The sequence below is a fragment of the Solenopsis invicta genome, chromosome 8 (genome assembly GCF_016802725.1).
Source record: "Solenopsis invicta isolate M01_SB chromosome 8, UNIL_Sinv_3.0, whole genome shotgun sequence".
In the NCBI taxonomy this organism is placed as follows: Eukaryota; Metazoa; Arthropoda; class Insecta; order Hymenoptera; family Formicidae; genus Solenopsis; species Solenopsis invicta.
Window position 1 is genome coordinate 23,682,282 of NC_052671.1, and position 26,324 is coordinate 23,708,605.

General features: G+C 32.9%; 3 protein-coding genes across 10 annotated transcripts in view; 2 read left to right on the forward strand and 1 right to left on the reverse strand.

Moving 5' to 3' along the window:
• Positions 1-26,324, reverse strand: part of LOC105203969 (tRNA-dihydrouridine(20) synthase [NAD(P)+]-like) — a 523,658-nt gene that overhangs the window by 60,545 nt on the left and 436,789 nt on the right. The window lies entirely within an intron of this gene.
• LOC105197159 (dihydrolipoyllysine-residue acetyltransferase component of pyruvate dehydrogenase complex, mitochondrial) lies at positions 8,808-21,074 on the forward strand. 3 transcript variants are annotated; one of them, XM_026141185.2, is made up of 7 exons: positions 8,808-9,227; positions 9,802-9,956; positions 12,192-12,583; positions 18,354-18,709; positions 19,174-19,473; positions 20,244-20,372; positions 20,602-21,074. In XM_026141185.2, coding segments are annotated over exons 1-7 (1,446 nt in total). In that variant the 5' UTR covers positions 8,808-9,114; the 3' UTR covers positions 20,603-21,074. The 3 variants fall into 3 exon arrangements, with proteins under 3 accessions (XP_025996970.1, XP_025996968.1, XP_025996969.1); XM_026141183.2 differs by having other exon boundaries at positions 8,809-9,141; XM_026141184.2 differs by lacking the exon at positions 20,602-21,074 and having other exon boundaries at positions 8,809-9,141; positions 20,244-20,373.
• The window catches only part of LOC105203991 (DENN domain-containing protein 1A), a 35,560-nt gene continuing 30,863 nt past the window's right edge, over positions 21,628-26,324 (forward strand). For 2 of the 6 annotated variants that reach the window (XM_026141178.2, XM_026141181.2), the window contains exons 1-4: positions 21,886-22,202; positions 23,466-23,621; positions 23,704-23,841; positions 26,141-26,276. In XM_026141178.2, coding sequence (XP_025996963.2) covers positions 22,186-22,202; positions 23,466-23,621; positions 23,704-23,841; positions 26,141-26,276 — 447 coding nt within the window. In that variant the 5' untranslated portion in view covers positions 21,886-22,185. Of the gene's footprint in view, positions 22,203-23,465; positions 23,622-23,703; positions 23,842-26,140; positions 26,277-26,324 lie in introns of all 6 variants that reach the window. The other 4 variants (XM_026141180.2, XM_026141179.2, XM_039452704.1 and 1 more) reach the window with 4 other exon arrangements.

Below are 26,324 nucleotides of genomic sequence, written 5' to 3' on the forward strand. Positions count from 1 at the left end.
TTCTTATTTCAAGACTGTCTTAAGCAGCCTTAAGATGATAATACGGCTCTTTGATTGGTTGATGACATCTTAAGATGATATTTAAGACGATCTTAAATATAAGAATTGACTATGAATACCGGCCTTTAAATTCAATTGATGGAAACTACTTGGAAGCAACGTATTGACGAGATTTATTTTAAGAACGTAGAAGATATGAGATCATATGAGACAATGGAATGATACAAAATATTTTAAATTTACAACGCCACGTGGCAGGAGCGGACGAAAATATGCGAGCGGAGATCTTGATTCGAGTTTCGATGCTGCTGAAACGGTCGCGGCCCATACAGCACAGAGAGATTCCAAGAACATTGCAGAATGATTTCATTGAAACATTGTAATATTGCATTTTGGTTGCGAAACACTGCTGCAACATTATTAGAAGATTGCAGCAACATTAAGATGTCCGCTTTTTGAAATATTGCATTGAAACATCCCATTTTTCCAAAATATTCACATAAATATTATTACACCACATAATTCCAATAAACAAACCAATATTTGTGTAACATTTTAGAAAAATATTTTTCGCAAAAAAAATTTTGCAAATGTTTTTCGGAAATTTCCAAGCGGTCACCCATCCAAGTCGCGACTCTGGTGAACGTTGCTTGACTTCCGTGATCGCTGCGAATTGATCCCTCATGATTAGAGCCCTATATAAAGAGAGAAGCAACATCGAACCCCCACCACAACCTTCAGTATCCAAGTGAGTCCTCTACCGCCATTTTGGGACCGCTCTAACGTCATCAAATACCATTCGTATCATTCTGCAAACAGCTGTGGTCACAATATAGCTGCTCACTTAGCCAATCAAGTATCAATCAGATTACCAATCAGAGCTTCGGACATCAATGTCGCTTCTCTCTTTGTATAGGACTCTACTCATGATGACCTGTGAACACTTTATGCTGATATGTGTATATAACTGGTAGATCAGGTCAATATACGTTATTGAAAAAATGAAATATGTATAATTAAAGCTCAGTATTTATATAAACAAATATATAATTATAGTTTTTTTTTACTAATTTCGCAAATACAGAATAGCATTTGGAATAACTTTTCTGTTATTTGTTTAAATAAAAACGTAAGTAAAAAATATATATCAATATAATAGAATAATTAAATTAAATATGAAAAAATTTTTATTAAAAATACAATTTAAAAATATTGTTTGTTTATTGGGTTGTAGATCGAGGTTTCTTCATGTATGGATCTATTTTGTCTATTGATATAAATATTAAAAAATTATGATATTGCAATGTTTCCGAAATATTACTGGCATATGCCATGAGACGTTGCAGGCATATTGTTAATTTATGTTTCTGCAATGTCTCCGTAATATTACATTGCAGTCTGCGACATTGCAACATTGCTGCAATGTTGCTGCAATTTTCTGTGCTGTATGGGGGACGGAAATCTTCTAACCAATCAAATTTTTGCTCAATTCCTCGAAATCAGATATCTTCACCGCGTAGACGGAAATCTTGCCACGTGCAGCGTCACGGTCGCAAACATGGTGTAAGAATACACTTGCACCAAGGCCGCGGAACATGAGCGAGATTTCTATATCTCAGAAGGATTGCAATTGCTCCGAAAAATGTCTGCATCCCAAGCAGAACAACAAGTCAAAATGACATCAAAGTGATTCACAATTATGTCAAAATGACATCAAAGTGAATCGTAATTAATCGAAAAGTGACTTTTAATGATCATTTTGTAGTCACTTTAACATCACTTTGACATCGTGATGACGCCCTGTTCTGGGGATGGCAGTCACAGCTTCGACGAAAAAGAGTGATCGCAGCCTCGTGCTTTCAGGAAAGCTAGGAAAGAACGTTAGAATAGATGGACCACGTAAATATTGATTTAGTATCGATTACGCCGGAGCGTGATTGAAGGATCGTGGAACTGTCACCTAATTGGTCGCGTGCACGCAGAAGCTTCATGCACCATTCACAGCACTCGTATTCCGGAGCAACGCCCAAGTTGCTTGCTACCTCTGTCTACAATTCTCGCCAAAGATTTAGATATGCGTAAAGTGATTCTTAACATATACATGTACTTTTATATACATACATATTATAAATACATATAATTTTATGTAGTCATTATATATAATTATACATAATTATATACTATTACACGAGGGCAGTCCGATAAGTACTTAGCCTACAAAAGAAAAACAAAAATTTTGGAAAAGTGGCGATTTATTTCTCAACATAGTCTCCTTTTACCTCGATACACTTGACCCAGCGATGCTCTTTAACCCATCTGAAAAATACATTTTCTCGAGGTCTGCAAAGTAAGCCTCCGTGGCGGCGATGACCTCCTCATTCGACTCAAATTTCTGCGCGGCGAGTGACTTTTTCAAGTTTGGAAACAAAAAAAGTGGTACGGGGCCAAATCTGGAGAATACGGTGGATGGGGCAGCAGTTTGTAGTGCAATTCGACCAATTTGGCCGTAGCGACGGCGGAGATGTGAGCCGGTGCATTGTCATGGTGGAAGAGCACATTTTTCTTCGCCAAATGGAGCCGTTTTTTCTGCAATTCGGCGTCGAATCGGCCCAATAATTCGGCATAGTACAGTCCTGTGACTGTTTTGCCCTTCTCCAGGTAGTCAATGTAGATCACACCTTGTGAATCCCAGAAAACGGTGGCCATCACTTTTCCGGCCGATAGTCTTCGCCTTCTTCGGAACACGTTCGCCGGGTGAAGTCCACAGTTTCGACTGTTCCTTGGTCTCTGATGTGTACCAGTGGATCCATGTTTCGTCGACGGTCACGAAACGACGCAGAAACTCCTTAGGATTGCGCTTAAACAGCGTCAAACACTGCTCTGAAGTGGTCTCACGGTTGCGCTTGTTGTCCGGAGTGAGCAAACGCGGCACCCATCGCGCCGACAGCTTTCTCATGCCCAAAATTTCATGCAGGATATGACCCACGCGGTCTTTTGAGATGCCTACTGTTTCATCTATCTCGCGCACCTTCAATCGGCGGTCTGCCAATGCGAGATCGTCGATTTTTGTCACGTTATCCTCCGTGGTAGCTATTTTCGAGGCACCTGGACGTGGCTCATCAAAAACCGACGTGCAACCACGTTGAAACTCGTTAAACCAATTTTTGACGGTCGCCATCGAAGGAGAAGAGTCACCGTACACAGCATCCAAGCGCTCTTTGATTTCGCTGCGCGATTTCCCTTCCAAAAACAAGAATCGAATCACCGACCAATATTGCTCTTTTTCCATTTTTCTAAAATCTGCGGACACGCCCGCTTCCACACGCGGTCAAAACAAAACTACGAGTCCGATTCGGCTGAAATTTTGACAGTAGCCGTCTACGAGAATGTACTACACGATAGTAAATCTCTCTATGGCGACTGGTTGGTTCCCCCTCTACCCGCCTAGAGAGTTAGAGTCTAGGGAAGCCAGGCACGCTCGTTGCCTGCTTGCACCGTCGCTCACTTGTTTGAGTCAGTCGTGGTTACACACACTCTCTCACCAGCTCTCTTCGAGCCTACGCGTCCTCGCGTTAAGTAGTGATAAGTAGAGTCCTATATAAAGAGAGAAGCGACATCGAACCCCCACCACAACCTTCAATATCCAATTGAGTCCTCCACCGCCATTTTGACCGCTCTAACGTCATCAAACACCATTCGTATCATTCTGCAAACAGCTGTGGTCACAATATGGCTGCTCGTTTAGCCAATCAAGTATCAATAAGATTACCAATCAGAGCTTCGGACATCAATGTCGCTTCTCTCTTTATATAGAACTCTAGTGATAAGTTGCGTCATTACGTATTTCTGATCATATCAATAAACTCGTGTTGTTACTCGACTATCAACGTACTCATTAATCGAACGTCCTAACGAACATTAAAATTATTGTGGCTAGTCCCCACATCTCTTGCGATACTGGCACCATCGGACGGTGAGGCTAAGTACTTATCGGACCGCCCTCGTATATAATTGTACATAATTATATATTACATATATTTTAATATGTATAATGGACATAATTGATATATAATTATATATACATATATAACTATAAACTATATTATACATGACAAATTTTTTAACGGGTTTGGACCAGATTGAAACTAAATCTGGATATCGATCATATGATGTTTAATGAGCAACGCCAAGTTTTGTAAAAATAATTTTTACAAAATTATTTTTTATTTTTTATTATTTGACACTTATAAGTCAATAAATGTTACCCTTGTGACATTATAATATCATTGAGTAATAAGTGATTAACTTTTGATATTATTAATTATTATGACTTCTGTGTTTTACTTAAGATGCATTGCAACATTATTTACAATTTTGGATATATTATGAGGGGGAATTCACAACCCAAAATTTTGTACACCAATGCCGATTTTTGGCATTGCTGTAAAACACTGCCGACATTTTTGTACACTGCCGACAATGCTTATTGTTAGTCAATGCCTACAATGCCGTCGATCCTATATTAAAATTAAGGCAATGCCATGCAATTATGAACACTACCGCGTGCCCATTATCATACGCCAATGCCTGCACAAGAATTCTAAAGCTTTCCCGAAGTATTCAAAAATTTTTGTGCTCAACCCCATGATCGAAAAACCGACTCTGAAGTGAGCTCACCACTCCCCAACCACTGACGACAATGCCGTCAATATTATAGGTCACTGCTTACTTTTTTCGGCAGTCCACTGCCGAAATTTTGTACACCAATGCCGGCTGTGAATTTCCCCTCGATATATTACTAAAATGCTCGACATAAAAATCAACTCAATGTCGTTTAAATAATACCCATACAGCACAGAGAGATTGCAGGAACATTGCAGAATGATTTCATTGAAACATTGTAATATTGCATTTTGATTGCGAAATACTGCTGCAACATTGCTAGAAGATTGCAGCAACATTAAGATGTCCGCTTTTTGAAATATTGCATTGAAACATCCCATTTTTCCAAAATATTTACATAAATATTATTATTTACATCACATAATTCCAATAAACAAAACAATATTTGTGTAACATTTTAAAAAATATTTTTCGCAAAAAAAATCTCGGGAATATTTTTTCGGAAATTTCCAAGCGGTCACCCATCCAAGTTGCGACTCCGATGAATGTTGCTTGATCTCCGTGATCACTGATTCCTCATGATGACCTGTGAACACTTTATGCTGATAGGTGTATATAACTGGTAGATCAGGTCAATATACGTGTCACCTCCGCAACGCCACGGCTGCATTTTTTTTTGTTCGGCATTGACATTACACAGACGACGAGTCAGCATTCGGTAGCAATAAATTGTCAGGTCGCGTTCTTTATATTTTCTTTTCTGGTGCCGGACTGTCGCGACAGAGCAACTTACACGCACGGCCAGTAAATTATAAAACTCAAAACTTCCTGGTTCTTTAACCCTTTTTTTCTCTTCTCAGCGACAGAGCGATTGTATATACGCGCAGCCAGTAAGCCATAAAAAACCTATAACCTTATGTCGCCTTAACAATTTCCAGCGACAGAGTGTCGCGACAGAGAAATCTGCCGCGCGACCGTTAAACCATAAAAGGTGAACTGACGTGTTTTTCTGACATTTTCCGAATAGTCGCGACGGGAAGGTCCGCTCGCACGGCACTTAAGAGCCAATAGAATTTGAGTTTTCCTTATTAAAGGATTTTGAGTGGTGGACGCACTAGCATCAAACCCCACCGAAAGTGCCGACTTGCCACAAGTTTTGTTTTTGAAGAATTGTATAAATATAGGGATGCAATTCTCAGTTCGGGGAGTTCGTTCAAGATTAGGGTTAGTATAGCCGGAACAGTTCCGTGTCGCAACCGTAGCAACCGAGTTCTGTCCGAGCTACTAGTTTGCGTTGATCGGTACAGCGATTCATTCTCATTCCATTCCTAATTCGAAATCAAGTTCCAATCCAGCGCTAACATTAAGTCGAGCCCACTTCTAATCCTAGTTGAGATTAACCCTAACTCTAACTTCTAATCTAAATTTAATTCTAATCCTAGTATAACGTAGTTGTAGCTCGAATAAGTTGTGTTGCTTTCTTCCTTACGCTTATGGTAATAAATTGTAATTTACACGCTTAAACGCTTTGCTCAATTTCCATCCCTACTTCCACCCATCTTCATGCATGCAATACCGCGAGTGTAGTGCACAAGCAGAAGTATTACCGTCGAGACCCGAAGACAACCGGACAGCCAAGAAGGATGAGGACAATCATCACCTGACCGGTACGGCCATCAAGACACAGGCAACAGTCTCAGAAGCAACCGCCATTCCAAAAGCTAAGTCGCAACGCCCCAATAAGGCATGTCACATAACCCGTACCTCTCAACCGGGACCCCTTATTTCCGCTGGCTATACTCCGCGGTTTGTAGCCTAGCTAACTTCTACAGACATCAACTTAGTCAGATCATAATTTGCAACGACTGCTACATTAAAACATCCGAACGCGACCGTTTATATTACGATTCCATCACGCGCCATCGCTTAATTATCGGCGGGGACGAAGACGTATGGTGCTCGTCGTGCAGCGCTCTCATCTCGTACCCAGAAACCGCGATCGCCTGTGCCGAATGCTATAAAGCACTGACCGACCTCGCGCGTCATTTATACAATTCAGAAGACAAGCCGTATCTTAAAATTGAGCCTACTGTTATAGAGATCGAAGAAACGTACGCGTGTTCATTCTCCGAAAAGTAATAACCACATACGACAAACTAGAGCATGTGGCCACCGCCGCGCATTGTCATTTATTCGGCTCGTGCCCAACGCGAAACGAATCGCACGTTCAGTACATGTTTACGCAGTGCCCGGTGCGTAACCTCTCTGTATTTTCGCGACGACGATGAATCAACGGTAGTGTGCCTCGAGTGCAAAAGCAAACACTCGAGCACCAAAAAGGGAGATTATCTTGGGGTAATTACACACTATATCCATCTCGGCCATTCATATAATCCGCAAAAGTGCGATTCTTGCCACGCACCTGTAGCTGCCCGCCGCCACCCTCTCGATTGTGACCGCTGTCCCCACGAGTTAGAAGAATTCATAACGTATTTAATCCGAGAAGGGGATAGTCCTTGGAAGGACCCTGACGCAACCATACTTGCGCTCTCGCGACACATCTTTTAAAGTTATAAAACCCTCCCCTCTCGGCCGTCGGTCGCGGAGAATCGGGCCCGCCGCCGGGCAATCCGGCCACGCGATCCGCTCCTGGGCTGTGGAGCCCCCGAAGCTTAGGCTTCGAAACAGCCAGTTTCGCCGAAACGCGCGTATTCTGCCCAACGGCGATCGCGCTCGGTCGGAACGTAACATACGTTATCGAAAAAATGAAATATGTATAATTAAAGCACAATATTTATATAAACAAACATAAAATTATAGTTTTTTTTACTAATTTTGCAAATGCAGAATAGCATCTGGAATAACTTTCTGTTATTTGTTTAAATAAGATGCAATTAGAAAATATATATCAATATAATACAATAATTAAATTAAATATAAAAAATTTTTATTAAAAAAACAATTAAAAAGAATTGTTTGTTCATTGGGCTGTAAATCGAGGTTTCTTCATATATGAACCTATTTCATCTATTGATATAAATATTTATGTTTCTTAACAATACTATGATGCACACAGCACCACAGGACCGCATGCCTTTTTCTAGACGTCTTAGAGTCAACATTTGAAGGATGTCTGCAGACGTCTATGCAAAGTCGATTTGCAATCAACTTTGAAAGCCTGACTTGGAGTCGACTTACAGTCGATATATGAACGGTTGTATTCTTAGGGAATGTAGAGATTCAGCGAAAAATTTAGTAACGTCGCCCGATTTTAGTTAGCTAAATGCGGATGAATAATTATGGATAAGTTAAATTAATATATTATTATACGCAAATATTCTGCTTTGGCTCTTTATTGCCACTACTTTATTAAAAAATTATGATATTGCAATGTTTCCGAAATATTACTGGCATATGCCATGCGATGTTGCAGGCACATTGTTAATTTATGTTTCTACAATGTCTCCGTAATATTGCATTGCAATCTGCAACATTGCAACGTTGCTGCAATGTTGCTGGAATTTTCAGTGCTGTATGGGATAATAACACTGTTCGTAGAAAAATTGACGGTTTTGCCTGTCTGAATCGCACTTTCTCGGAATAATTAAGTCCTATCCAAACTTTTTTTTTACAAAAAGATAAAGGATTAATTGAGGATTCTTTGAAATTTCGAAAAATTTTCATGAATAGAATGGATTAAACACAAGTTATTCGGCGTTATAGTGAAAAGTTTAATTAAAAATTTTTTTAGCAGAACAGAAAAAAGAAAAATTGATGTATACTTTTCCTGATTTTGTTAAACGTTAATTTGTTATATTTATGACATTTCTTGAACGGTTTATATATTATTCATTTTTTTATTATTTTTACTATTTTCATCCGAACAATTTATTTTTATTATTGTTGTTATTATTGTTGTTGACATTATTGTTGTGGTTGTTATTGTTATTGTTATTTATTCGAACAATTCAAATTTCTACCATCGTGGCAAAATCGACAGATTCAGTTTGTCTATTTACGTGACAATTTCCGTTTGCGCTACAATCAGTTATGATCACGCTTAAAAAATGTTGGTTAAAGAACATCATCGGACTGTTAATCTCGCTGACCCCACTTTTCGTTTTCATCTTCGCTCGTAGAATGTAGATGTATGTACATACACATACATACGACTAGAACCTAGCCTCTGATGTAGAACCACGTGACCTTGCCGACGACCTCTCAGTTCAGCATTTAATATCGTCCATCATCTGGTCCCGTTTCACAACATACGTTGAAATTTTGTTGACGGCCCACTCGCAAAATCGTCGTTAGGACGAGCGAGCTCGTTTTAGATTCACCTTGGATACATCGAGGACTCCAGACCGACTTGTGACATTCGTCGAGAATCCCGACAGGCATGATACGAATCACATCGAACCTACGTAATGGGCTGGCACGCGCGATCGTCCGTGGTTCCGTACGATCCAGCAGCAGAACCATCATCGTCCGATGTCTTCACAGAAAACATCAGCAGAGGTACCGCATTCCCTACCCGGGGTCGTCCTCGCGCCCGAATCTCTTCACGGATCTCTCGAATCTCGCGATCGGGAACGATCTTTAAGGTTATTTCACATCAGTTACAACGTGATCTCACACGAACGATCCTCGTTCTCTCACGTGTAGTATTCGAGCTTCAATCTTTCTTTAGGGTAGACTCAAAGGATCGAAAGACTTATATAACTCTAGAACGGTTTCATTATTGAATAATGTACAAGATTATTGTTGACACGTAAATTTTATGTCCAAGAAAATAGGCTATTCTTAACGAAACACAAGATTTTCATACATTTCACACTTTTCACAAAATTTATAATCTAAATGACAATCGAATTAATAACGATAATTTCTTGATAACATTTATAAATTTATAACCTAGATTTATCCATACAAATAATCTAATTATTAACTTAAAGAAAAAGAACAAATAAAAACACTTTTAAATTTAATCTTGAAATAATAAGATGTATGTAGTCTAATGTCTCCTCATAACAAAGTAACTTACAATTAGAATAGGAGAAAATAGAATATTTAGAGGCTGTACATCAAATTTTTTTATGATACCATTCTAGGGATAACTGTTGTTTGTTACAAACGAAGAATTATGATGACAGTAATATTAATTCCTTCGTGTTTTAGGCTGCAGCTTCACAATGCTCTGCGTTTTGTCTCGACACCATGGCAGCAACAGTTCAGGTTTTACACTGATTTTCCTGATCATATCAAGGTCCCGCTTCCAGCATTATCTCCCACTATGGAAACAGGAACAATAATAAGTTGGCAGAAGAAAGAGGGTAAGAGTCTATCAATATTATAATATATAGATATAAACATACAATATTGGCTTTAAGTATAAAACACTATCATAAATTGATGTAAACATTCTGCATCTAATAAAAAATAGATTTTTAAAATTTTATCAAAAGCCAATGTTATCTTTTATTAACCTTTTTCAAGAAAATGCAATTGAGGCATATCTCAAAGCTGTCAGAATTGAATAACTAATACAAAAATTTAAAATTAAATAAAGTGAAATAATAACTTTTAATTTAGTTAATTTTAAATAATTTAATTTTTATCTTAAACTAGTTATTTCTGAAATACGAAAACTTTAATTTAATAACTTTTCTTCCAAGTTAAAAATTTATGCAAAAAAAATCAAAACAAAAATAATGACTCATGTATGCTAAAACAAACTCGCAAATAGGATAAAGAGCAATTAACTGATAAATAAGAATATTATAAGAGTAGTGTATATATTGAAATACTTTAAATATTACATATCAATAAAACGAAATGTTATGACTTTACGTAGTCTTTCTCAATCATAAAAAACGTCTAACAGTAATCATTTAAAATTATTTATTTTCTACCATACAGTAACATAATTAATAATTTATTTCTTACCATACAGTAACAATTAATAAAACAGAGGTTTTGTCATAAAGTTAAACATTGACAATTGATATAGTTTAAATTATACTTTAGTCTGTACACAAAAATTTGTGTATAAAAATTAAAATACAATACAATTTTCAAACAAATTATTCATTTGGAGATGAAAATATGTTCTGTTTGGCATCATGTGTCAAACATTAAAAAACGATTTATGTAAATGAAAACCTGAAATCTTGTGCGAATATATAATTTACTAGAGTAATTTGTTAGAAAATTGTATTTTTACTCTTTATACACAAATTTTATGTACATTGATCAAAATGTAATTTAAATTACATCAAAATCTACAGCTTTCAGAGATGGGTAAGTTAATATATTTTTTAAACTAAATTAAGTTAATGGCTTGTAAAATTAATTTAATTTAAAAGTAATTTAAATTATTTTAATAGAATTAAATCATTTTAGTAAATTGACTTTTCTACGATTGAGAAAGAGTAACAAGGAAAAAGATGGAAACGTCTCTCTCCGATTTTACTGAGCCTTCAATCTGTTGTAATACAGATAAAAATAAGGGATACGTAATTTTTTACATTTTTACTTTGAATTATTTTACAGTGCTCATTTTCATTTTTATGGAGCAAAATATCCCTTTGAAGAAAATCAGTGTTTTTCTTTCGAAGTATATATTGTCGAAATTATAAGAGATACAAAAAAATGTTCTGAATGAAAGTTGAAGGACTTGAGGAGTACTTACAACAATAATTTAAAAAATATTTTATTTTTTTATTATTATTTTATTGTTATAAGGTACTCTACAAGCCATTCAACATTCATTGAGAACATTTTTTTGTATCTCCTGCAGTTTTGATGATATACGCTTTGAAAGAAAAACCTAATTTTCTTCAAAGAAATGCCCTCCCCCTCCCCAGTGAAAACAAGCACGTATAAAAAAGTCTGTGTTTCTTATTTTGATCTATACTACAACACAGGCTCATCAAAATCTGAGGGCTTTCATCTTTTTCCTTGTAAGTAAAGGAAACGTTTCATTTTATTGATATGTAATATTTGAAGTATTTCAATATATGTACTATTTTTATAATATACTTCCGTCTTATTGTTTGGTTAATTGACCTGCATCTTATTTGCAAATTTGCTAAAAAAAAATTATAAAAGAAAAAATACATTCTCACATAAAAAAATAATATTTCTTTGCTACTTTGTATAAACTTAATTTCCAAATGAAATATCACATGTATTTGATGATTCATACTATAATTGTTTTGCATAATCTGACTTCAACCCTTTCGAGACTCTAGTCTAGAAGTACACATGTGTACCATCAGTTGATGGTACCATCTTGAAAGGGTTAAAGACTGAATTTTTTATTTAATATGAATAATGCTTTTTAAAGTTAACTTTTAATTTAACTTAATTTTTACATTTAACTAGTTTTTTGTTCATGTAACTTTTAACGTAATTAAATTAATTTTATGAGTCATTAATTTTAACTTAATTTAATTTAAAAAATACATTAACTTGCCCAACTCTAAAAGCTGTAGATTTTTATTGATATAAAGGTATAAAATTATTTCTTAAACGCACCAACTAACTTTCTATATTTGGTCCTTAAGGTGACAAGTTGAATGAAGGTGATTTGCTAGCAGAGATTGAAACGGACAAAGCCACCATGGGGTTTGAAACTCCTGAAGAAGGTTATCTAGCTAAAATCTTGGTACCCGCGGGAACGAAGAATGTACCAATAGGGAAACTGGTTTGCATTATTGTACAAGATGAATCTAACGTGACAGCATTTAAAGATTTTAAAGACGATACAGTGACTGCGCCTCCTCTTACGCCAGCAGCTTCTGCAGTACCTACACCACCGACGCCTACAGCGGCACCACCGCCACCAACCGCACCCCCAGTTACGACAAAAATTTCTTCCATACCGCCTTCCGCAGAAAGAACATATGCTAGCCCATTAGCAAGAAGATTAGCAGCTGAGAAAGGACTTAGTTTACAGGTGCCGCGAGATTGCTGAATTATAAATCAAATTGAAAGAATGGAGGCAAGTACGAACCAATTTGCCTTTCTATATACCTCCACTCTTTCAATTTTTCTGCAATATTTTTTTTGTTATTAACTTTCACTGATGTTGCATTAATACATTCAATGCAAGGTTGGAAACGTTACTTCATAAAAGCAACACGTTACCGTTATTGTTGCGTAGAAAGTAACGATTCGTGTTTTTTTTTTACTTGTTAAGTATTGATATTTAATTAATATTAACACTTACAATATTTAAACTCGTCTCGATACAGCACGTTTTTCTTTAATGTTAAACTTATAATTCTTTATATTTTGTGTGTATATATATATATATATGGGGGGGGCCCGGGGCTATTCGTTAGATCTTTTTTTCTTTTGTGTCTTCTGAGTTCTATATTCATTATAAAAAAAGAAACACGGTTTGAAAAGTTGAATCTTCCCCTTCACAATGCCGATATAGATAGAATATGGAAGTGTACTTGCTTTGAAGTACATATAAAAATGTCGACCAATGCCAAAAATTACAATTAGCTTCAAGCCCGGGGTAATTCGTAATTAGTCCGGGAATATCCCGAAATTTGTGTTTCAAGTTGAAAGACTGTAAAAAAGCTGTTATTAAGACTTTCTTTTATTTAAAAAAAGATAATAGGTATACTACAAAAAACAAATGCAAACATACACGTTCGCATGTCTTTTTATGCCATCGGTGTGACAGATTTCCTAACTTCACAAGTGTCAATCTTTAACGCTTTATAACTTTTTACCTGCTTAAGAACGTCGATTTTATATTCATATTCATGTTCTATGTACTGAAATACACAGTATTATCAAGTTTGAACTAATTCAATGAAAAACTTTACCTCAATGCTTAACTCTGCGTAGCGCAGACGTTCGTAACACAGCCAAGCGTTAGGGTTACCCAACTTAGGTTAGGCGCTGTAATCAGTATTAACAAATCGCCCCGGTGCTCAGTATTACGAATAGCCCCAACATCAACTGTGCGCATTATTGCGTTGATCGAAAAAAATAGACATCACACAGCAAAAAGTAAACACGAAATGTGTCAAATACATTCAACTGTACACGATACATTTAAAGTTTTCAAAAAAAAACTTTATTATCTTATTTAAATTTCGAAGAAATGCTGACTATCAGAAATTACTTCGACTGTCGCAAAACACATTTTTTACTACTACGACATTAATATGACGCCGTTACCAACAAAACTTTGTTAGCAACATCGTTACATTAGGACATGTTTACAGTGTTCAAAGTAAATTTTTAATATGTACCCATAAAAAGATATTTCCAATTATCGAATTACCCCGTCTAACGATTTGCCCCGGTCTCCTCTATATATATATATATATATATATATATATATATATATATACATACACAGGGTGTTTGCGAACTAAGGAACTTACCGCTTTGAGAATATAGAGGAGATGAAAAGGGACAAAAGTGTCTTATATCACTTTGCTATTTTCGCAATAGTTAACGAGTTATAAGTTAATAAAAATAGCGGATTTAGTCCCGCCCGCCGCCAAATCCAACTGCGCGACCGTGGTTGCCAAACGTGTGGAGAGTTGTTTTCTAACAGCGATGGTTGCACAAGAACGGCACGTAACGTTGGTTTCCCGTTCTGAGTTCCCGTGAATATCCTCCGTCATTCTTATCAAAACGAAATTTTTTAACAGCATAAAAAAACTTTTGCGTATATGTAGGCGCGCAATATTATTTAATGTTAAATAATATTCTAATTAATATACTACAATGTAAAATCATTTTAATTAAGATTATATTAAATAGTATTTTTGAAATATTAATGTAAATATATACTTTCTTCAAATTAAAATAAATTTACGTACAAAATAGAGTACGTAAAATTTCGTACCACTAAAAAAAAAAGAGTGTAAATGAGTTTAAACTATTTATTATTATTATTATTATTATTGTATAAAGAAACATTTATTATTTTAAATTTCAAAACTATAAGAATATTACTTTTATAATATTACTTGGATATTAAAGTAACACATCAAGAAAATGTAAATGAACATGTAACATTAACAGAATATTTCTGTGATACTAAAAAGTATTAAATAATATTTTTTGAAAATTTATACTAATATTATTTTAATTTTTAATAATATTTATATAATATTATAGGAATAATAATTCTACGAATACTTGTTCTTTTACAACGCAAAATGTAAAGAAAATAACAGCCAAATTTAGAAGCAAATTAATTGATTTTATAAATTACATAAGCGTTAAAAATTTATTCTTCTCCGAATTTATTACACAGACGTTTCGACTATATAAGTCTTCATCAGTTTTATATAATTTACAAATATTCTGGCATTGCAGAAATTATTTCAACCCGCATAATAACAATTTTGAGCTGCGTACATCATACGTGCTAGAATACATACGACAACACTTAGATTTAGCCCGGGTCTTCAGAAGTCAACGCGATAAAAATTTTCCGTAACATCATTCGTCGATCGGAGGCAAGAATTCCGTTAAGTCAAGATAGTTCGTTAAAAAGTAAAACCAATAAATTTCAATTGAAATGGTAACTGATCTAGGCATTTTAAAGTAATTAATATAATGTTGGAAAGAATTAAACTGATAAAGTAGTATTGTCAGAAATGTCTTTGTAACTGTGTTCCGAGGATGACACAACACTATTTTATCAATATTTATGTAAATTATAGGATCAATTAATTTACTCGTAAATTTCCTGTCCTTTTTTTTATATTTTGCGTTGTAGAAAAACGAGCGTTCATAGAATTATTATTCCTAGAATATTACATGAATATTATTAAAAATTAAAATAATATTACTATAAATATTCCTTAAATATTATTTAATACTTTTTAGTATCACAGAAATATTCTATTAATGTTACATGTTTATTTACATATTCATGATGTATTATTTTAATATTTATTACTGTAATATTATAAAAATATTCTTATAGTTTTGAGATTTAAAGTAATAAATGTTTCTTTATACAATTATAATAATAATAAATGATACATTTAAACTCCTTTTTGTGTGTGGTACGAAATTTTACATACTCTATTTTGTACGTAAATTTAATTTAATTTGAAGAAAGTACTTATTTACGTTAATATTTCAAAAATACTATTTAACATAATCTTAATTTAAGTGATTTTACATTATAGTATATTAATTAAAATATTATTTAACATTAAATAATATTGCGCACCTACATACGCAAAAAAGTTTTTCTATGCTGTTCAAAAATTTCGTTTTGATAAGAATGACGGAGGATATTCACGATTCAAAGCGGGAAACCAGCGTTACGCGCCGTTCTTGCGCAGCCATGTTAGAAAACAACTCTCCGCGCGCTTGGCAACCACGATCGCGCGACTGAATTTAGCGGCGGACGGAACTAAATCTGCTATTTTTATTAATTTATAGCTCGTTAACTATTGCGAAAATTGCAAAATGATATAAGACTTTTGTCTCTTTTTATCTCTTCTATGTTCTTAAAGCGGTAAATCTCCTAGTTCACGAACACATGTATGTATATACAGGGTGTCCCAAAAAGGTCGGAACACCTAAATATCTAGGGAAATATACGTTTTACAGAAAAATGTTTCAGACAAAAGTTGCATGGTTTCGAGGGGGACATAAGATGGTGTCATTAATTTAACCTTGAATAGTTGCTTGAAGGTCACGTGAAGGACACTTTCAATTTTTTAAATGGGACTGCCAACTTTTTATTACGTATTCTTGTAGCTTATCTCGAGACCTTTCCAAAACACTACACGAAAGTTTATTTTTGTTGAGCACTTTCCGAGTTGTGAGGCTTGAAAGCTACGGCGTACTGTAATTTTCAAGCGTCACAACTCGGAAAGTATTTAACAAAAATAAACTTTTTTGTAGTGTTTTGGAAAAGTCTCGAAATAAGCTACAAGAATACGCAATAAAAAATACAATATTAGAGTATCGGTAGTTCCCTAATTAAAGGGTATCGGTACTTCTCTAACAATCTATATTTTTTATTGCATATTCTTGTAGCTTATTTTGAGACTTTTCCAAAACACTACAAGAAAGTTTATTTGTGTTTTCGAGTTGTGACGCTTGAAAGTTACAGTCAAATCTCAAAATATTTTACAAACTTTGCAAAGCTCCACGAAACGAAATAAAAATTGCACGCAAATGCGGTTTACAGGTTTCGAAAGCGTGGATTTTTACTTTTAATTTGCGTTTTTGATGAGCGTTGTACGATTTTTCATTGTGTTAGGCAACACTGAAGCAAAAATGACCTCTTTTTCTTGAATTTTTTCCTTCACTTCCTAGTGTAAAAGAATTCTCGAGAAAAATCAACTTAAATAATCGAAAGGTTTTGCCCTTTAAAATAAGCCCTGGAAGATCGTTTTATACTTTTTTTTTTACGAAGTTCAAATATCGACTTCAACAAAGATTAAGTGAGCGTTCAACAGCAAAATTAAAGATCACCTACAATTACTCTCCAAAAAAATGTATAACATGATAAATATATAACAACAAAAATGATAAATCAAATGTTTTAAAACGCATTTTACAGCTTAATCTTTCTACATACAATTTTAATATCGACTTTGAAAACGTATACTGATTTTTCACGGAGCTATACGGATAAAAATAAAGATGCGCCAAAAATTATTATGTATTTTGCGAATTTATTTGACGTGAATTAAAAAACGCACACAAATGCGGTTTACACCATTCGAAAGCGTGAATCTTTATCTTTAATTTGCGTTTTTATTGAACGTTGTACGACTTTTATAAACTGAGTTATACAACATTGAAGCAAAAGAGGCCATTTTTGCTTTAGTGTTGCCTAACTCAGTAAAAAAAAATCGTACAACGCTTATCAAAAACGCAAATTAAAAGTAAAGATCCACGCTTTTGAATGCTGTGAACCGCATTTGCGTGCAATTTTTATTTTGCGTCGTGGAGGTTTGCAAAGTTTGTAAAATATTTTGAGATTTGACGCATTCCCATTTAAATCCGTGTAATTTCGTAAACAATCTGTAAATCGTTTAATGACTTATCAATTTCAAAATCAGAGATTTCAAACTTTAAAATGCTTTTTTTTAAATTTTTCTACAATTATTTTTGACAAAGTTGCACTCTTTTGAATTACGCGTATTTTTCGGAGTCAGAATAGGTGTTCATATTATTTTGTTCAACCCCTGTATATACGATTACTAAAGTAACGGTAAATTTGTTACTATTATTATAAAAACGTAACGACATTATCGACAAAGAAAATAAGAATCTTTATTTAAAAAAATAAAGTAATGATAATGACGTTACAGGGAACATTACCCAACTGTGATTTATGCATTTATTTTTCTATGTGAGAGAGAGAGAGAGAGAGAGAGAGAGAGAGAGAGAAAGAAAGAAAGAGAATAATTTATAGTCACCAAATTTTGTTATTCTTTACGTATGCTCTCTATTCCTTATAAAGTCTAAAAGAAACAAGATTATATGATACTTAGTTTACAAATGCTAATTTATAAGTTAAACGAAGCATGTACAAGCTATTTTACTTTTCTTTCTATTTATCTCTGCTCTTTTAATTTTTTCATAATATTTTTTTTTATTATTATTAACTTCAGCTAATATTGAATTAACATAGTCTACGCGTTTATTTTTACGCAAATTTTATAAATATGAAACTTATATTTTTTTAATATTCTCTCCATTCCTTATAGGGTCTAAAAGGAACGGGATTATATGGTTCTGTAACATCCAAAGATTTGGCAGGTGCGCCGGTACAACCAGCGGCAACCACGGTTGGCGCACCAACCGGAGTAGATATTCCTGTATCGAATATACGCGCGGTTATTGCTAAACGCTTGTTGGAGAGCAAACAAACGATCCCACATTATTACCTCTCAGTAGACGTAAAAATGGATGCTGCATTAGCAATGCGAGAACAATTTAATAAATTATTAGAGAAGGATAAAATAAAATTGAGCGTAAATGACATTATCATCAAAGGAATGGCAATGGCTTGTAAAAAGGTACCAGAAGGCAACAGTGCTTGGTTAGGAAATGTAATTCGACAGTGAGTATTTTATTATATTATTATATTGGATATTAAAACAGTAATATGTTATTTAATATATTTATCGAATATTTGTATGTAATTGAAGAAGGGTTCCCTGCAAAAACCAAACAAGTTCAAAAAGTTAAATTTTTAAGAATACAAAAAAATTTTGTCTTTATACTGTTTATTGTGTAAATATAGAAATTTTTTTAGACATACATTTAATAGATCTAAGAACAAAGTTCGAAACTTCTGGATTTGTTTGATCTTGTGAAAATTTTATATTTATATCTATATTTACCATTTTTTGCTTGATTCTTGAACAAAATAACATCGTGAACGATGTTAGCTACTGATAGAGAATTATTTGAGTAGTAATTCAAATTTTTTTAAATAGACTGTTTTGTAGAAAATTCTTTGATTCTATTTATATTTGAATATATGTTGCAATATTTTATGCTGAATATCGTTACATCTTTTAGATATAACAACGTGGATGTTAGTGTGGCAGTGAGCACAGATAGCGGTCTAATTACTCCTATAGTGTTTGGTGCCGACACGAAAGGTATAGTTCAAATCAGTAAAGATGTAAAAGCATTGGCCACGAAAGCGAGAGAAGGAAAATTAAAACCACATGAGTTCCAAGGAGGAACGATCACCGTATCCAATTTGGGCATGTTTGGAATTAAAAATTTTTCTGCTATAATAAATCCTCCACAGTCTATCATTCTTGCTGTAGGCGCCACGGAGACTAGACTGATACCCACCAAAAATGAGAAAGGGTAAATTATTGCAACGTCTTATAACATTTCTGAGCAAATCCAGACAACATCCACATCCAAAATCGGGATACAATACATCTTAAATACAGGGATGGGAAGTGACTCGTTACTTGTAACCGAGTTACAGTTAGATTCCCTTTGTTTTGTAACTGTAATCTAACTTTGTTACATTTTTTAAATAATTAGTAACTAAAATAATAGTTACTTGTATAGTTGCTTTACATGTTTCAAACTTATTATTAATTTAATGTTATTAGATCTTAAGCTATCAACAAATCATAATTGACTTCTAACCGTTTATATTGGTGAGCAAACATTACTGCATTAAATGTCATGTATTAAATGCACCTTTTATGCAAAGCTACCAGAAATCAGTGGTCAATTAAAAATCTAATATATTTTAGACGGATTTAAATCCAGATCTTTAGCACAGAGAGCAAATGTGCAGCTCTTCTGTCAAGATCTCCAGATGATTATTCAAATAATTTTACATAAATAACGGCAAATATTGTGCGTTTGTTAGAAATTTATATGTTATTTATAGTATGCGAATATTGATAATTTAATTTTGTGATATTACTTTTCTGATTCAATTTAAGAACTGTGTTTGAAACTGAAAGTAATGGCATATATTTTGAAAGAAATTGTATATAAAATTACATAAGAAACATTATTTTAACATTAAGATCTTGCTAAGTATATACTAGTCTCAATTTTAATTGTATTATACACAAATCGATTATGAATTACTGACAAATAAATTTTGACAGATTCACGACTGCCCAATACATGTCTGTAACTGCCAGCTGCGATCATCGTACTGTTGACGGGGCGGTAGGAGCACAATGGTTAGCCGCTTTTAAAGATTTGATAGAAAATCCAACAACAATGCTTTTATAGTAAGTTAAATTCGACGTAATTTGTCAGTTTAATGATTTGACTAATAAATATCATTTTGATATTTTTGAGTATACAATCTTTCGATATTGAAAGATTATTGACCAGTACGTTTAATAACAATATACACTTTCTATAATTTTTATTTAAATTGTATATATATATATATATATATATTTTTTTTTTTTTTAAATTAAAACTTGATTTTTTACATATTACTTTTTGTTTTAGAAATGTTGCTTCAGATGGGATCCGCAAGTGAAAAAAACTTTAATTCCGGCGATACGAGGGAATTTATGAATTTCATCGCCGAGATTGCTTCCATATTGATGCAAATTAAAAATCTTGATTTTAAGTTTTTGAAAACAAAATTACAATTTATAAAACATTGTCTTTTATTTTTAAATGTAAATGGATGAGAAGGTTAATGTTTCAATCTAGTATAATCAAAGTTAATGAATTCAAATTTGTCGTTTTATTTAACGATAAAGGGAAATTTTTAACTTTGTTATCGCCTAGCAAAACTGCCTCTAAAAGTGGTCATGTGTACATATGTGTATTTATAATAATTAATAATTTGACTGCATTTGTTGCAGAAAATATGACTACGCTTTAGGGGAAGTAACGATGAAAGTGTCCAAAATGTTTATAGTAAATATAATAAATTATATATCTATATTTAATAAATTACCTCTTACGATATACATGTTCTACAAATATCTTTTTCAAATAATTCTGCGCTTATTTTTATTCTTTATCCTTTGTTTTATAAATGTTTTTTTTTTATATATTTTGATTTAAAACTTGTACCATACTACATTTCATTACACTGTTCAAAATATGGGCGGATTCCAATAGCACGGGTGACACTCTTTTGGACACAGCACGATTGGACACCAACCAATCATCGTGACTTATCCAACCAAACCAACGGAAAAACTCTAGGCATCGGCCGCTGTGAGTGGTGGTGTCCAATCGTGCGCACCCCCACGGGACCGATGGCACACTACTATTTACAGTGGCCGATGCCTAGAGTTTTTCCGTTGGTTGCTTTAGATAAGTCAAGATGATTGGTTGGTGGGCTATCGCAGTGTGTGTATATATGTATGTATGCATATACATACCCATCGTGTAAAAAGAAAGGTGATTCAACGCGGTTCATTTGAACCCAATTCTGATTGGTCGAGACATATGATCTAATGCGCATCTGGTTACTTGCCTCACCTTTCTTCTTATGCCATGATTGTTACCATCAAAAATGGCGAGTTTCAAAAGCTTAAGAAGAAAAGAGACAGTCAACATAATGTAACCTCTCTCTCTGACCAGCCTTTTACACACGCCGTTTGTTTTCTGTTCCTGAACTCCCTGAATTAGTGTACACTTAAAATGAAATAGATATATATTTAAAAGTTAGTGAAAGCAAGATGGAACGTTCCAGTGCAGTCTAGTGCAGGAATAGAAAACAAGCCTACGATTTCTATTAGACGGATCTTTCCAGTATGTATAGAGTTCAGTGTTTAAAAACCACTGCAGTCGAAAACGCTATTACTTACCGTATGTAACGTATCTATTCACCTCATCTCGTGTTGGTAGTCGGTAGGCGTTAATCTTTTACAGTTCGAGTTTCACGCGAGAGGGAGAAGAATAGAGATCTGCAAACGCTACCTACGATCAGTGAAAGCGACCAAGTGTCAGCGACATGCGGCTATGACGTTTATAAAATTCACCCGAGTGGAATATATCACTGTCATGCAGTACGATGCCGTATAGACGTCAAGATCATCCGGAGTACTTATTTTTTTTTCAGCTGTTATCATGGGATCGAGATTAAGGTAAGTGCTTCGCCTTGTGTCAAATAAATTTCAAATTCTGATATAAATTTCTTTTGAGCAAGACGTGACGGTAGCATAGCTTTGTGTTGCAGTTACATGATTTTGTAATACAGAATGTCTTCACTTCGTTTGACAAAATATATCTTGTATAAACTTTTTCATAAAATCTAAAATTTTTAAGATAAAATACAGGGTATTTCTTAAGTATTCTAAAAAATTTGATAGTGGTTCCTCATCTTAATTTAAGATAAAAACTTCACGACCATATGTCCAAAATAGCTTAATTTTAAAGATAGAGTATCAGAGTTAAAGGAAAAGGATGATGGATAAAGTGGACCAATGGCAAGTAAAGTGGTATATATTTGTTTTACAATTTTTGAGCTGTTAAATCTGATTCTAACCTCTGACCTTTTAAAGTTTTAATTTATTAAGAAAGTATTAGAATTAGCATGTAAAGCTGTTAAATATATAAGAATAATAAAAGTTAATAAAAATATAAACTATAATAAAATATTAAGTGAAAATCAACTGATATATGAACAATGCAAATTAATAACTGAACATATTTATTTAATCAAAGCAAACATTGGTGCTTAAAGATATTTTCTACATAAATTTCACTATTTCCAGTAATAAAATACTATAATGTAATACAAAGAATACAAAATTCTCTTGGAGAAAGTCCTTGAAAAATGTAACAAACAAGTTTCTTTCGAGTGCAATAGTCAAAATTTAAAATAGTTTCCATTGTTAGTGCTTTTATTTTTAGATATTATTAAATTTTTTATTTTATCAAGCAAAACGAATTATTAGAGACAGGAGAATTATTATGTTTTATTAGTAGGAAAATAAATTTTTTAATACATTTGTAAAATTTAACAATAATAATTTATAAATTGATGCTAAATATTTAAGAGCTTCATATTCTTGCTGACTTTTATATTTTTCAACAAATTAAAATTTTTTGAGGTTAGATTCAACAGCTTAAATGAAAAACCATATTGTTTTTTTATTTGTCACTCTATGGTCCACTTAGCTCATTTGTTTTATATATTGTTCTTTTGTTGTATTTTCCAAAAATTTTGGGAAAACCACCTTAAAATCTTTTAGAATATTTAAGAACTTTTCTATACAAGAATTTTATTAATATTGCAATATAATTAAATATAACTTACTTTTAAAATTTTTTGTGACACTTTCAAATCTTAGCTCTGTATTTTATTCAGATCTCTTAAACATCTGTACTCTTTATGGTTTTTTCAGAGAAAATGTCAAACAACTCTTCGAATGCTTCTGCGAAGTGGCTGCACCAATAGGGGAGAAATCAGCTTGGATTCTTCAGAAATATCCAAATTCCTTTTCAGATGAAGAAATACTTAAATCTGTCCCCAAATTTGCATATCCTTGCGAATTTGAAAAGTATGTTAACATCAATTATCTTGCTATTGTAAACCTTTATTTTTTGTATTATAATGCTTCTTTATTACATTTTCTGTTTTAGTTTGTTGGTACAGCATTTTTCATTCGTGCTCACTAGCATAGATTCAAAATGGACCTTTGGATTCTGCCGTCATGATCCCAAAACAGAAACGGCTCTAATAGTCCTGAGTGCACTTCCATGGCACGAAACATTTTATAAGTTAGTATATTAATTTAAAAAATGTTAATTAACACTTTCAATGTGATATTTTAAAATTTTATCTAAAATGTACAGAACATTTTGGTCTATCGATTTGCAATAATAATTTATAGGTTGAATCATAATAGTTGTCCTAACGTTTTACCATAAAAGATAAGTTGCTGACTGCAACTGTAAGACTGGAGTTCCATAGGCTTACATTTTCTGTGTAACGCGTTACCAATTAACCTTTAAAACAGGTGCAATAAAAAAACTTGGAACATCTTTGATTGGTTATGCAATACGTGTTACACAAAAAATATCAGTTCATGGAAGTTCAAACTTACAATTGCAGCTGATAAGTCATGTCTTATGGTAAAACGGGACATTACGATTCATCCTGTAAATGGTTTTCAACATTATTTCCTAGTAGAAAAATTTTTATGAAATTTCAATGCTTGACGTTTATTTTTATTAAATTTGATGAACTTTCAATAAATATATGATAAAATTTTAATTAAAGTAACTATACTCTATAGTCTAAACTTTGAGATTTTTTAAATTTTTTATTGAGCTCAAAATTGAAAAGTGATGACTAGATTTAGTAAGTAGTAACCAGATTCAGTAAGAGAAAGAGAGAGAAATAGGAAACATTTCTAAACATTAATTTAAAATATAGGACAATTTCAAATATCTACATGGGCATAGTGAAGATTTTTAGAAAGGTTATTATTTAGTTCATATTGAGTACATATGTACTCAATGTGGTCTAATTATACATTTTTCTGTTTTTTTACAAAAAGTATTAGAGAAATGAATAATAAAGTGATCTAATGTTACTTTTATAAAGTTTATTGACATATCAACATATAAGAATACACAAAGAACTATTTTTATCAACAAGCCATTCACCAAATAATTGATTTATTTTAACTTTTCCTTTTTTAAGATTACAACTTATTAATCGCAATTGAATATATGGATTAGAATTTATGATTTGAAGTAATAAAGATAAAAAACGTTACAATCAATGTGTACTCATCATTTAGGCTGGTCATACTGATTCTACCTTATAAAGAATTTCCTTTCTTGGTTATAAACAAGATGAAACCAAATACTGCTGTAGAAAGTATAAATATAAACAATAACATGAACTGTGGAGACTAATAAACATCATTCCATATAGTTATAAAAAACAGTAACTTTCCCACGAAAAATTAGATCATAAAAAATATAATCACGAAAATTTTAATTTGGATCTTATTGTTAACAACGAAATATATGAACTGCAGTCAACTGTTGTAAATAAGTCACACTAAAAACTTATGTATAGCATACTATACATAAGTTATTTCTTCAATTCTCCATGTACCAACTACTTATAAACAGCAAGTAGACCATATTACAGTAGGATATAGTTTCCATATAGCGAATTTGGTTGGATGCACTTGCCGGTTGGAAGCCGTCGTATAAATTAATGTAAAGATGTGTGTTTAATATAAATATATAATATATATTACAACTACATTCACCAAAAGTTTAATGCATCCAAAAGTATATGTAACAAAAGTTAAATATATTCTCACCATAAGTTTAATAAATTTATTGTCCTTTATTTAAATTTTAAATACACATAAAACGAGCATAAAGTAAGTAAAATGACTCGTAAAATGATCAATGAGTTCAAGCAAAAATTTAGAATGATCGCATTAAAAAGCAATGGTTTATCAATCTTTTCGAAGTTCTTTTAAGGATATATTTGACTAATTGTATCAATATATCTCATTATTTTTTAACCAGTTAACTTTTGAATAAATAAATTTTATATTATTGCAAATACTTTATAAGATTTTTCATAGTCTTTCTTAGTAGTTTTTTTTTTACTAGAACTTAGATAATTGTATTGCTCTCATTCATTTTTGACCAGTTATCTTTTAATTAAATAAATTTTTTTACTTTTCTTGCATACACTTTTGATGGTCGGCTTTTTTAAAACCTTTTTTTGAAAGGTTTTTTTTGTAAAGGAACTTTTAAACGCTTATGTATTTGGCGTATGTTTTTTATCTTTGTAAAGTATCTTTGTTAAGTATGTACATATGTGTACATACAGTCCATATGTATCATAAGATATATGAATAAAGATCCTCGTGATTTCTTTCTACTTTTTTAAGTTAGACAATCTTTTCAATAATATTTATAAAAAAAGACGATTAGTTTTATGATGATCTGTAGATAGATGTGTCATACTCATCTGTTCAAGTTAAACGCTCATATGCATGTCCGGAATATATAAAAATATTAAACTTGATTTCATTCGTAGGCTATTGAATCACATTGCATCTTTAACCAGCAATGCCAGCGGAGAAGATCTCTGGAAATTTCTTGAAAATATATATACCTGTGGAGTTCCAGTACCTGGAAGTTCCATATCTATTCCTTTGCCAAATTCTACAGTGGTAAATTAATTGTTAAGAACTATAATTTATTATAATTAGTCAAATTAA